This window comes from Zingiber officinale, chromosome 6A (genome assembly GCF_018446385.1).
Source record: "Zingiber officinale cultivar Zhangliang chromosome 6A, Zo_v1.1, whole genome shotgun sequence".
NCBI classification, from domain to species: domain Eukaryota; kingdom Viridiplantae; phylum Streptophyta; class Magnoliopsida; order Zingiberales; family Zingiberaceae; genus Zingiber; species Zingiber officinale.
This window is the reverse complement of record NC_055997.1, coordinates 75321794-75334698: the sequence shown is the minus strand read 5'-3', so window position 1 is coordinate 75334698 and position 12905 is coordinate 75321794. Positions and strand designations below refer to the sequence as shown.

The 12905-nt window shown below is 36.2% G+C and overlaps 1 protein-coding gene across 2 annotated transcripts; it reads right to left on the bottom strand.

Moving 5' to 3' along the window:
- Positions 1-3275: 3275 nt before the first annotated feature.
- Positions 3276-12659, bottom strand: LOC121996593 (BTB/POZ domain-containing protein POB1-like). Of its 2 annotated transcripts, none has more exons than XM_042550605.1 (6): positions 12185-12659; positions 8581-8703; positions 6507-6622; positions 6363-6426; positions 4543-4822; positions 3276-4458 (listed from the first exon to the last, which is right to left on the bottom strand). In XM_042550605.1, the coding sequence occupies exons 1-6, from the start codon at positions 12621-12623 to the stop codon at positions 3633-3635; spliced, it is 1848 nt and encodes a 615-aa protein (XP_042406539.1). In that variant the 5' UTR covers positions 12624-12659; the 3' UTR covers positions 3276-3632. The 2 variants fall into 2 exon arrangements, with proteins under 2 accessions (XP_042406539.1, XP_042406540.1); XM_042550606.1 differs by having other exon boundaries at positions 8581-8697.
- Positions 12660-12905: the final 246 nt, after the last annotated feature.

The following is a 12905-nucleotide window of genomic DNA, read 5'->3' as shown; positions in this document are numbered from 1 at the left end:
ATTAAAAAAATAATTAAATTGATGAAAAGTAATTTTTATATAGTAGTGTTCAGAATTTAAAATTTAGGGTTCATATTTTGATAAAAACACTTAATGTGAATAAGGCATAAATAACCTAATGATATTAAAAATTATCAAGCTTGTGAAGTGGGCATTTGAGAAAATGGATAAGTTTTAAGGGTGAAATGGAAAAAAAAATCTTATAATTGATCTCGAATAATGCATCATGATTTCAAATCAATAGATCATGATTGCGACGTGTTATCATCATGTGGCATCTAATCGAAGGTGGAATTTTGACTGATTCTACTTTGGATTATAATAAGTTGATGGCGATGATTAATTAAATTATATAGTTGGATTATGTTTAACTAATAATACACGCATTTGTTAATTGATTAGTAAAAATCTAAAAACAACTCAATTTAAATATATATTGATAAGTAATTAACACAAATAAATTAATGTAAAATGAGAAATTTAAATTCTCTAGAATAAAGCTTCACATATATATCTAATCACATGGTTGCTACAATTCATAACGAACAGCCTAATTAACGCAGAGTGAAAAAAGAATTTAAACATTAAAAAAAGGATTATTTTTTAAAAATATTTGTTTAATTTATGGATGCACGATATGCACCATCATCCCAGCTGCCAAATTCCCTGCCCTAGTCCTCTCTTTGGTCCCCCCATCATCATTTCCACTCCACCACAATAATTTTGACAAAATTACACTTTGCTCCCCTAAGTTTTGCTTTTTTTCAAAAAAAAAAAATAGTAGTTTATCTAAGGGTGGTTGTAATTTTGCAATATGGGTATATAGTAAATTATTATCTTTTAAACATTACGGGGAGGGAAGTGAGTAAGTCAACAAACTTTGAGGGGATATATTAAATTTTCCTCCATAATTCATGCCCTATGACAATAATTTATCCCCATCTAATCCAACATCTACTCCACTTCCTTCCTTAATGGAGAGGGAGTTGGCACTATGGCCCCAAGAGGCCATGCTCATGCATGTCTATCGGTTCGATCGATTAAATCGAGAATCAAAAGTACTAGCCAACTTGATCCATTCGATAGAGAACAAACAAAAAAACACACACACACATTATTTAAACCCTACTTAGATCTCACTTATTCAAAAAAGAAATACTTAAGTTGGGCTCACTGTGTTCTTTAGGCTCTGAAACACTGATGAAGCCATCCACCATGATGAACATTTTTCTTTTGGAGTCTCATTGTTTGCATGATTCTCACAAGTCAAAACAAAGTTGTGGTGGTTGCATGGCATTATTGATGTCAAATGGATAAAAATGATTATCATCGCTATCATTATTTGCATTAATGTTTGACTTGGCTTTTGATGTGATGGTGCAGTTGTGATGTGTTGATTGGACCAGTGGACTTTGACTTCATAAACGTTCTAAATTTCCGTAAGATCAAGTGGTAGATAATATTCTTTTTTATTTTTATTTTGAGTTTCGGTAGTAGTTGTGTATGCATATAAAGCTATCCTTGTACAGTTCAATCCACTATCATTTTGCATCCAACTAATCAATTACCTTTAGTTTGTTGCATTCTAATCATTGAAATTGCTAGTTGACGAAAAGGAATTGTAATTATTTTGTCTGAATTAGCTGCTATCAGAAATGGGTAATTTTCCAAATACCCTCAAATGTTCAAGGAAAAAAAATAAAATCTTAAAGAGCATTTTGACAGTAACAAACCTGGGACAAAAATTGAATGGGCGTTCCATTTCCAATTAAAATCAAATGAACACTATATTTAAAGTGATATATTCAAAATATCCTTATATTATCTGACAATTATAGAAGTTCACATCTAACTTCTCCAAATATGTAGAAGCTAATAATTAGTTTTATAATATAATATATAATAATTCAGCCGTATAAAAACTAGAAACTAACTTCAACATATAAAAGCTAATTGCTAGCTTCTCCAATAATGACTTTATATTATTTTAATTTTATTTATTTAAATGATAATCGAATTCATTTCAATAGTGACTTTATATTATTTTAATTTTATTTATTTAAATGATAATCGAATTCATTTCAATAGTGACTTTATATTATTTTAATTTTACTTATTTAAGTTATAACTTCTAATTTCTACATCGTACATAAGCTACTTGCTAATTTCTAACACATGTCTACAATGATAATTTTATATCATTTTGATTTTATTTTTTTTAATATTAAAATATTTCAACGAGCAAACCAAACGATAGAAAATTTATAACACTCATTACATTTCATATTAACATAATTTAATAATAATCAAACTGGTAAAAGCTAACATATAACTTCTACAACATATAACAGCTACTTGCTAACTTCTACACGGTGTAGAGGCTACATGACTAGCTAATTTCTACATGCGATAAAAACTAGTTGATAACTTTTACACATTATAAAAGCTATATGATCAACTAGCCTCTATATGTTGTAAAAACTAACCGATAACTTCTACACATTATAAAAGTTAATCAATAGCTGTTACACATTGTAAAAACTATAGCTTCTACTGCACTGAATCCAAGAGTTCAAAATGAAATTATAAGAGTAACACTCATTTTGACCTCGTTTTTTTTTAAAAAAAATGCACTAATATGATTTTTCTCATTTTGATTGTTTTCTGATAAACCTTTAAAAGACATTGTTTAAAATTTATTAAATATTAGAGGCATCTTGGAAATTTAATTTCTCAAAATGCCCCCAAATGTTTAACAATTTTTTAAATGCACCCAAGTTGTAATTACGTTAAACGTTCTCAAGGTTCTCCTATTGCTCATATTTTACCCTTCTAAAATATCACATAAATAACCCAAGATGCCAAGGGAGATTTGAAATTTCAACAACAAAATATATAATTTTTTAAAAAGAGACATTTATAATTTAATAAAACCTTGGGACATTTTATAAACCCTGTTAAACACTAGGAGCATTGAGAGCAAGATGGGTACCAGTCACACAATTGCTGATAGGTTTGATTGGGGACATAGATATATTCCACCTCCCACTTTGCCTCCTAAAAGATGAACAAAAGAACCGGTAGAGGTTATTATCACTCATTCACTCTCGTGAAGGAATATTATTAACGCATGACAAGGAAACAAGAGTGTTTTTGATCACTTCAAATGCTTGAGGGCTCTTACCTGCTTTGTGATGTGCTGTTAACTTCATACTCATGACTTCTTGACACTGCTTTGTAATTGATGGGGATGATATGTACAAAAGATCTGCAAATAATAGCAATTCAAAAGAAGGTTTCAATAGAAAGAGATATCTGCAAGTAATTTCCAAGTTTCTCAAAGTTCCTGCAAGGAAATCCTTGGCCAAAAGCATTGTCTGGGAATTAAACAGATTGTTGAATTGTCAGTTATGCGGGTTGAAATTGGGAAGTCATGATCCATCCAGCAAGAGCTCTTAAGGTGGTAAACCGATAGGAGTCGAGGAATTTCAAGAATTCTCTCACACGCACACATCAAGAAGGTCATTCCTCGAAGCCTTTCCAGCTTTGCAGGAACAATATTGCGCAAAACCATCACTTCATGCAGAGTTTCTATAAGTAGACTATAACACTGGCGGATATACATGATTTGATTATGGTAGAGGTGGTTGAGACGGTTTGATGGTTAACTCAGCTCTCAAGTGAAGTGTGCCATTGATGAAGTAGGGGCCATCTTCGGCTATGAAAGAACTCCACTGGATGCCGAACAAGTTGCGGTAGCCTACTGCCTTCCCGCCAGTAAAAGTGTAGAAGCCTTTGTACTTGCTAACGAATTCTCCAGACGGATTAGTTCTTGCAGCAAACTCATATTCTACAGTGAAGCTAATGGAACCTTTCTCTTGCATCCCTAGGAAAAGGCCAAAGCAATGGAATGAACTCTGCTGATCCAAATTGCAATGGGCTGAGAGGAAGAAACCCTGGCCACCCAAATGGAACGCCTGTGAGTAGACCCTTCCAGATGGGAACAATTTTGCACACTCTTCCCTCTTGAGATCTAGGTACACAATGCACTGTGGGTGTGGCTTATCGAACTCCACCACCTTCAGTGGACGATACTTGTAAGCCCGCTCCATGAATCGCTTATGGGTTAATTCGTCAGCGGTAAGAGCCCGCTGCCTGTGAGGAGCCTCAGCCTTGAAGAAGAGTGCTTCAGTTACTAGTTTGGAAGCAAGGTCATGATCCAGGTCGTTGCAGGTGAGGACTTTTCTGAGTTTCCTGCAAGTCATATGTGAAAAACGGATATGATGAAGTAAGCGAGAACTCAAGGTCTCACGCCGTTCTTCCAATACTGTGTATTGTGCTCGTGCCCACTTGAGAACGAAGTCATATATAGCGTCTTCTGATGCAACTTGGAGGTCATCGCTAGACAGAATAGCCTCGATTCCAGAAAGGGGAAGACTCATCATTTCATCTTGGAACCTGAAATAGATAATTTCAAACTCTGAGTTTAGAAAATGTGTAACACACATTGAAGACCGCTAATTGTTGTAAATGTCAACTCACTTGTTTATGTCCTTATAACTATTGGCAAGGAAATCTTTAGCAGCATCAGTCAAAGGTTGGACTGCGGAAGCCATTGAAACACTGCAAGGTAGATCCAAATACAACAGTGCAGACTCTGTTGTCATCGGCAAGCTTCTAAGTAACTGACTACAGTATCGCATGCATGAAACAACCTCGAATTTATCAGCAGCCATCAGCACATCCAAAAGAAGTGTCGGAGATGTAGTCGACAGCTTTCCACTGTACATAAAACTCAAGAGCTCCATGAGAGCAGCTTCCTCTGTTTAAAATTAAAAGGCAAAAAGAATGAAATTTTATGTTCTGCAACAAGTACAAGTGGAATGCAGAAGCAAATCTAACCAACCAACAATGCCACTAGAAAAAATAAAACACACAAGATAATAGAATGAAAAGTGGGACGAGAATGCCAATTCAAGTGGGTTCAACCAGCAAAACATATCAATTTTGATGAGATAGAGAATAAAAAATTTGCATGTTTACCACAAAAAGAATCATCAACTTAATGGGAATTCAACATGGATAGAAGTTAACATTTATTAGGCTAAAGAACCTTCACATCAGTGTTTTATCAGTTACTATATTTGCTTATCATTTCTTGGCATGGCATTAGATATTTGGTTGTCATAGGCTTTAACAGACTATGACATGAGGGGGAATGTTGAGAATTGAGACAATCCCACATTACCACATTCTTGTGTGTACTTATGTGTATTTAACTGGTGGGTTTGGATTAGATAGAGATTCTCTAGAGCCAAACTTCAACGAGGGACTTGTTTAATGTGATTGATAATGTGATGATTCAATATTCCCTTGGGATAAAGTTCAATTTCTTTCACTTGTAGGAATACTTAGTAAGATAATAAGGTTGAGCTAAATTGTATTCCTACAATAGTTTTTTGATGATGTAGTAGTCTCTAACTGTTGTCACTTTATTTTGCCTACAATTCACAAAAACCCATGATAGAAATTAGCTCCGCTCACAGAGGGAGATGCAATGATATTATATAGATACAGCCCTCTTATCAGCTTACTTCCTCTAGATATTAAAATCATAACACACAAGTTTGACCACCGAAATTTTTTTGAAAGAACTTATTAGTTGGCCTGCAACTGATAAATATTTGACACTGCACTGGTACCCATACCAAGGCATGTGAATAAATGCAGGGACAGTGATCATGGCATGGTTGAGAAATTGAAAACAATGCCAAATTTTATCTTTCATTTAAAAGTTTTAAATATAGCACTTGTTTGGCCATAGTTGCAAAAATAAATTGGTGATGATAAGCAGACTCAAGAATCCTCTCAAATTAAATCTCATACACTACTTGGCCAGAATTGGTGCAACCATTATATCCACCCTTGCCCAACTTGCATCATACATTAAGACCTTCGTGGTCCACTCCATTAGATTTTCCTGTGTTAATCAATTTTAATCCAAATTTGCTTCTCTCTTCTACCGAATTCAGTAGCAATGTCATAGAATTTAAACTCTGATCATCCCGGAGCTCCCCTTCACTCCATATTTGTATTTCCCATTTATCACTCTTTATCATAAATGCATTTTACCTTTTTACCATTAATGCATTTGCATGCTTACAGCTTCATTACGTCAAATAAAGAATCGTTATATGCCCATTGTGTACACTTGAATACAGGAAAGTGAAGGGTCTACCATCCAAATATTACAAGTTATATTTTAACTATTACAGTACCAAATTGACAAATAACCACAATTAAATGGTTTAGAATGCACATGTGCTTGCATCAAACAAAGCTTAAATATGCTTTGAAATTACCTGATTCATTGATTCTTAGCGTCGCATGTCGCAGATCTGATTCTTTCATGCCATTTGAAAAAAGCTAACATCAAAGATATGGAAATAAATCCCACGTCAGTAAACATCAGCAAGAAAAATCAAGTATGACAATACACTACTAACCTTGTAGAAGAATGGGCTTTTGGCGGCAAGTATAGCCGAACTAATATAAATGGATTTAACTCTGAGAATCCGTGGAGAACCCATGCTTGAGGAATCATTATTTTCTGAATCATCGCCTGCAAAGAAATAAAGATGATCAGAACACAAATAAGAATATCATAATGAGAACAATGAAAACCTTGTCATCAAATTGCCCTAGCTGAGAATGTAAGATTTTAAGAAAAAATTTAAACACAAGAATTGCAATATACTTTTTCCATAGACATACAAGATTAAGCAGTCATATTCACATCAGACATTTAATAACCTGAATTCAGTACAACAATAACATATGAATCACTTCGAAAATGCACTTACATTTCATGTCAAATAGATTGTGCATATATTAGACACTAGATGAACTCACCAATCATTTTGAAGATAAGCCTCCTTGGCATCATGCATGTTATTTGCATTAATATCAGATAACTAGTGAGAATGTGAACGGATTAAATTCTCAAACCTGAATTGTAGATAAAAAATTTAGACACTAAAGATTTCAATTTTAGTAAATTTTTGATTAAGTAAAACTAAAAGCTAATCAATGAAATGAAACTTTAACAATAAAAAATTTGAATAGTTAAGATGAATGGACCTAAATTTTTTATGAATTATATATAGCTTAGATATATTATTCAATTAAAAGAAAATATTGATTGAGATATTATTAATAGGGTAAACAATTGATGATTGAAATGGAGGATTCTCTAATTCTTGTGTGATAATTATGTTCCACCCAAGCTAATAAGAAAATTTTTTAATTCTATGTTATAACCTGCCATACTTTATGAATAGCATGGATCAGAGTATTGGTCTACAAAATGTGAATATTAAGATAAATATGCAAGGTTATTAAGGAAAAAAAAATTACTAAAAGGGAACAATTAGTATAAAGTGATAATAAATAAGTTTAGATGGAATGGACATATTGAAAGGCAACTAAGGGATTCTATAGTTAGACGAGTTCAATTGATTGGATGTGAAGGTGTAAGGAGTAGAGAGCTAAAGAAAACTCTTGTAGATATAATGATATAATATAAAATAATTCAATTGATTTAACATTAACTGATATGGAGTAGTTCAATGGAGTGATGAGATCAAGTAAGCGATTCCAAATAGTCAAGAGTTATAGGAATTGAGGATGATGATGTTGTAAATAAATTATACTTAAGGACATAATTCAGGTATTTTTCATTTATGAGACAAGCTTTAAAAGTGACAACTTTAGTGGCTTTTGTTACATGAACCTTTTTCCTTAAAATAAAATAAAAACAAGCATTTGAAGGTTTTATGATTTCTCAAGAATTAAACAAATGTTTTAGTAGGGTCATATACCAACTCATATCATGAATAGTAAGCAATATATTGAAAACATAGAGCAATGTGGATGGCTATCTAAAGACATCAATAATTTGTACGGCTTAAGATGGCAATGGATGGCATCCGAGATAATGAATTATATGGATTAAGGTGGCAAGAGTTGGATCAAAATTAGAATGAAGGAGTTGGGCTGCATATAGCTTGAAAGATGTTGCACCAAAAAAGAAATATCCTGACAACGGTGACAACACAAAGACTTGTTCAATTTATAGCCAAATTTCACATGCTAGAGCTCATAGCGTGTCTAGAAATAAAATTCTGTTGAGCCACTGCATTCATTCTTTTGGGGGGGCCTTTCAGCATTTGTATACAAGAATTTCAACAGTTAGATTCCATGTCAGAATAATCCAACCTGTGCTCAACCAAGCACAACCTTATGATGAGCTAGGGATTGGAAATTGGAAACCTGAAGTTTAGATAAGGCAAGTTGCTAGTTAGTTCTTCAAAACGGATTGGCTAAATCATAAATCAATTTGATCAAAACTAATTTTCAAGCAAAGGGCAATTATAACTAAAACTAAAACAAGCTAATTTATGCAAAATTGGTTTAGGCAAAATATAAGAAGGTTTAATGTACAGAAGCAATCATAAGTATTAACTTAACTTTGATCATGAGGAGGATTGGAGATATCACACGACAGAACTAAAGTCTTACCTTGTGTAAATTCCTCAAAGATTGGTTCATCATCTTCATCATGGTTCTCATATTCTTCACATTCGTGCGTGTCAGGCTGGTAACTCGTTACAAATTCCAACGAGTACTTTGCAAACTCTGGTGCTAAAGAAGCAATTGATAGAAGCAACAACAAATAATTTGCAAACTCCAGCAATGAGAAGCGGAAAAATAAACAGGATTTGATTGCTAAACAAGACAATTGAGAATTCTGGAAAAATAATAATAATAAGCTCCCTCTTGCTAATCATTCAGTTAATTATGCTGGTCAATAGAGATTGATGATAATATTGCCATTAAGGTAAAAAAAAATGATGGATCCTCTACATTAAGGTTAGAAGTAATCAGTACTGGAATAAATGAAGTTTCTGCTATTCCTGACGAATCTAACCAAACAATTCTTCCTGGCACGTATAGTAACAACCAACAAGTTCCACATGCCACGAATGCCTCGCAGAGAAGAAAGGTCAAAAGTATAACCGTAATGCAATACCTGTAGTTTCCAGCGAAACATGGAAGTAATAGAAAAGAGGTTCGAGACTTCTCTCCCCATCTTCGTCCATTCAAGAAGAAAGACCTAAAAAAAATCCTAACTTGAGCGTCAGAGTGGCCTGACTCGATCCATCTCCGACGACATTCTAATTAACCCTCTTCATTGAGCACATGTCAAGGTTCGTTCGTCTCCCGTTTCCCCAACAGTTCTTGGAAGGTACACATCGGTGAGTTCGTTGACGGATGACTTCACCGTGTACGATGAATTAGCCAGAGCAAATACTTGTACTTTATTTTTAATGCATTAAAACTTGACTAATCGATCACATTTTTCATCAATATGTTCATGTGTCCTTGTCATTTTTGTATAATGTGCATTGCTCGTGTTCTATTAATTACTTCCACATGTAGAAGTGTTACGAGCATTATTGTTTAGTATCTCGATGGCACAATCTGTTGACCGACACGAGGAAGGTGTCAATAGAATCGTCAGATGATTGGAATGTTCTAGCCTTAGGTAGAGGGCTCACTTGGAGCCTGACAGATTTGTATGCATTAACATATAGTTAAACTTTCTTAGTAGTAACCTTACATACTGGATTGAGGTTTCATTCAGCTGCAAGTTGACAAAGAGAATGAACTTATGCTCAAAGAAATTGCTCGATACCCACCTTCAGGTGTATCTTGAGTCGGTAGCCCTCATGTGACATCTTAGGAAGAAAAAGTAACAAATTGGCTTGAAACAAGGATAACATGACTAGATAGAACACAAATTCAACTAAAGCATGTGAATTGACTAATATCGCAGTAGAAAAATAACTATAAACTATCATCAGCTAAGAAAAGCTGGTGCCAATCGGAGACAACCAACTGAAAGTCGCCCGAGTTCACGGGCACTGTTCTCTTTCCACCCAATTACACAAAACATGATTAGTAACTGAAACTAAATTATTTGGATGATTAAGGAAACTGGTGGTGAAGGAAGCTAGTTGAGGGCGGCATTCTTGAACAGGACGGGAAATGCATCGCCGTCCAGTCCAAGCCATCTCTTCCCTCCATCTAGGAAGAGTCCCACATCACGGTTGGTTACGTAATGAACAAAGTTGTAGCCTCCGCCACTGGACTCTTCGAGTTGGAAGTAGCTCCCGGGCTCCCTTTCACGCCCCACGAATATCAGATGCTACAGTTCTGTGGACGCATTGTTGACCTGCCAAAGCATCGACTTCATACAGACAGTTATTGCGATGAGCTCAACGTTGAGGTTCGTCGAGGTATTGACAAACTCCGCGCCGTCCGGCACCGGCAAGAAGATCACCGAGAGGCCGGAGTCGACCTCAGAGCTCTCTTGGGCGACCTCAGAGCTCTGAGGTCGACTCCGGCCTCCCGGTGATCTTCTTGCCGGTGCCGGACGGCGCGGAGTTTGTCAATACCTCGACGAACCTCAACGTTGAGCTCATCGCAATAACTGTCTGTATGAAGTCGATGCTTTGGTAGGTCAACAACGCGTCCACAGAACCGCAACATCTGATATTTGTGGGGCGTGAAAGGGAGCCCGGGAGCTACTTCCAACTCGAGGAGTCCAGTGGCGGAGGCTATAACTTTGTTCATTACGTAACCAACCGTGATGTGGGGCTCTTCCTAGATGGAGGGAAGAGATGGCTTGGACTGGACGGCGATGCATTTCCCGTCCTGTTCAAGAATGCCGCTCTCAACTAGCTTCCTTCACCACCAGTTTCCTTAATCTTCCAAATAATTTAGTTTCAGTTACTAATCATGTTTTGTGTAATAGGGTGGAAAGAGAACAGTGCCCGTGAACTCGGGCGACTTTCAGTTGGTTGTCTCCGATTGGCACCAGCTTTTCTTAGCTGATGATAGTTTATAATTATTTTTCTACTGCGATATTAGTCAATTCACATGCTTTAGTTGAATTTGTGTTCTATCTAGTCATGTTATCCTTGTTATCCTTGTTTCAAGCCAATTTGTTACTTTTTCTTCCTAAGATGTCACATGAGGGCTACCGACTCAAGATACACCTGAAGGTGGGTATCGAGCAATTTCTTTGAGCATAAGTTCATTCTATTTGTCAACTTGCAACTGAACGAAACCTCAATCCAGTATATAAGGTTACTACTAAGAAAGTTTAACTATATGTTGTTGCATACAAATCTGTCAGGCTCCAAGTGAGCCCTCTTCCTAAGGCTAGAACATTCCAATCATCTGACGATTCTATTGACACCTTCCTCGTGTCAGTCAACAGATTGTGCCACCGAGATACTAAACAATAATGCTCGTAACACTTCTACATGTGGAAGTAATTAATAGAACACGAGCAATGCACATTATACAAAAATGACAAGGACACACGAACATATTGATGAAAAATAATAAAAATGTGATCGATTAGTCAAGCTTTAATGCATTACAAATAAAGTACAAGTATTTGCTCTGGCCAATTCATCGTACACGGTGAAGTCATCCGTCAACGAACTCGTCGATGTGTACCTTCCAAGAACTATTGGGGAAACGGGAGACGAACGAACCTTGAGATGTGCTCAATGAAGAGGGTTAATTAGAATGTCGTCGGAGATGGATCCAGTCAGGCCACTCTGACGCTCAAGTTAGGATTTTTTTTTAGGTCTTTCTTCTTGAATGGACGAAGATGGGGAGAGAAGTCTCGAACCTCTTTTCTATTACTTTTGTGAGTGTTTATATGGTTGTCCGAAGTATAGTCTAACTGTAGTTTCCAGCAAAACATGGGCATATGGAAAAAAAAAAAAATTGAACCAAAGCCACAGTAATTCACAATCCAACGAGGTTGCCAGCAAGCAAATCCCTTCATTTATCCAAAAAACAAAAAGGGACCCAAAACTTATCCAAATGCTGTTACAACCATGCCCAAAATTCCTACAAATAGTCGGCATCAAAGAAAAAGAAAGCAACTTTACTAAAAACATGTAATTCAATCGGAAGGAGGTTACAGAAAAAGAACCATACCAAACAATTCGGAAAGGGGGAAAGTAAAAAAAAAAAAGAAAAGCGAGCATGGCTCCCGAGGGAATCGAATCAATCGAGCCTTAAGGAAGGTTTCCCTCACCTTTTTCTTTAGGTCCGTCATCCCTTCTGCGCTTGCGGTGGCTGGACCCGGCATCCGGCGGCTCCGCCATCACCTCGATCCGGAGCACTCGGTCGGAGAAGTTGCTGGAATTGAAAGCGAACTCGAAGTTGTGGTCGGAGGAGGGGTGAGAGGGTTCGGCATCCATTGATCCCTTCGAAGTCGCTGTCTCCGCCGCTCGATGGTCAAGGATATCAGCGAAGCCTCTCGATTCTCTCATTCGCCGCCACGCCTCGGCTCCAGAGACGCCTCGACGCCGATCCCAACTCGATATACTGCTGCCTTCTTCCGGAAGATTAGACAGAGGCGGCGGCGACGGCGACGGCGACGAGGACGGCGGAGGAAGAGGCGAGAGAGCGGAGAGATCGAGGGATTTCAACGCGACAGAAGGGAACGAAAAATGAAAAGTCTGTGAGAACATGCCCGTTTTAATGATATAAAAAATGGCGTTTGTACGTATCTGCCCTTCCAAATCCAAAATTAGAATAAGTCCAATTCCAATTTTTATGGAATTTTATAAAATTCATAAAATCATTATATAATTTCAGAATTCTCTTGCAAATTGGTACCGATTTTATTTTGTATGATATCCATTAAAATATCAAATAACTTTTATACTAATAATTTTTTTCTTATATTAAAATTTACATCATATTAAGTAAATATCAATATAGCCTCAGATTGAATTTATATATATAGTTGG

Bases quoted from the DNA above. Each gene is read 5' to 3' on its own strand.
- LOC121996593 (XM_042550605.1), bottom strand. From the start codon at position 12,623: ATGTTCTCACAGACTTTTCATTTTTCGTTCCCTTCTGTCGCGTTGAAA. The intron at 8,704-12,184 runs GTGAGGGAAACC...TTGCTTCTTTAG, and splicing joins TGACGGACCTAAAGAAAAAG to CACCAGAGTTTGCAAAGTAC. The intron at 4,459-4,542 runs GTGAGTTGACAT...TATCTATTTCAG, and splicing joins AGTTATAAGGACATAAACAA to GTTCCAAGATGAAATGATGA.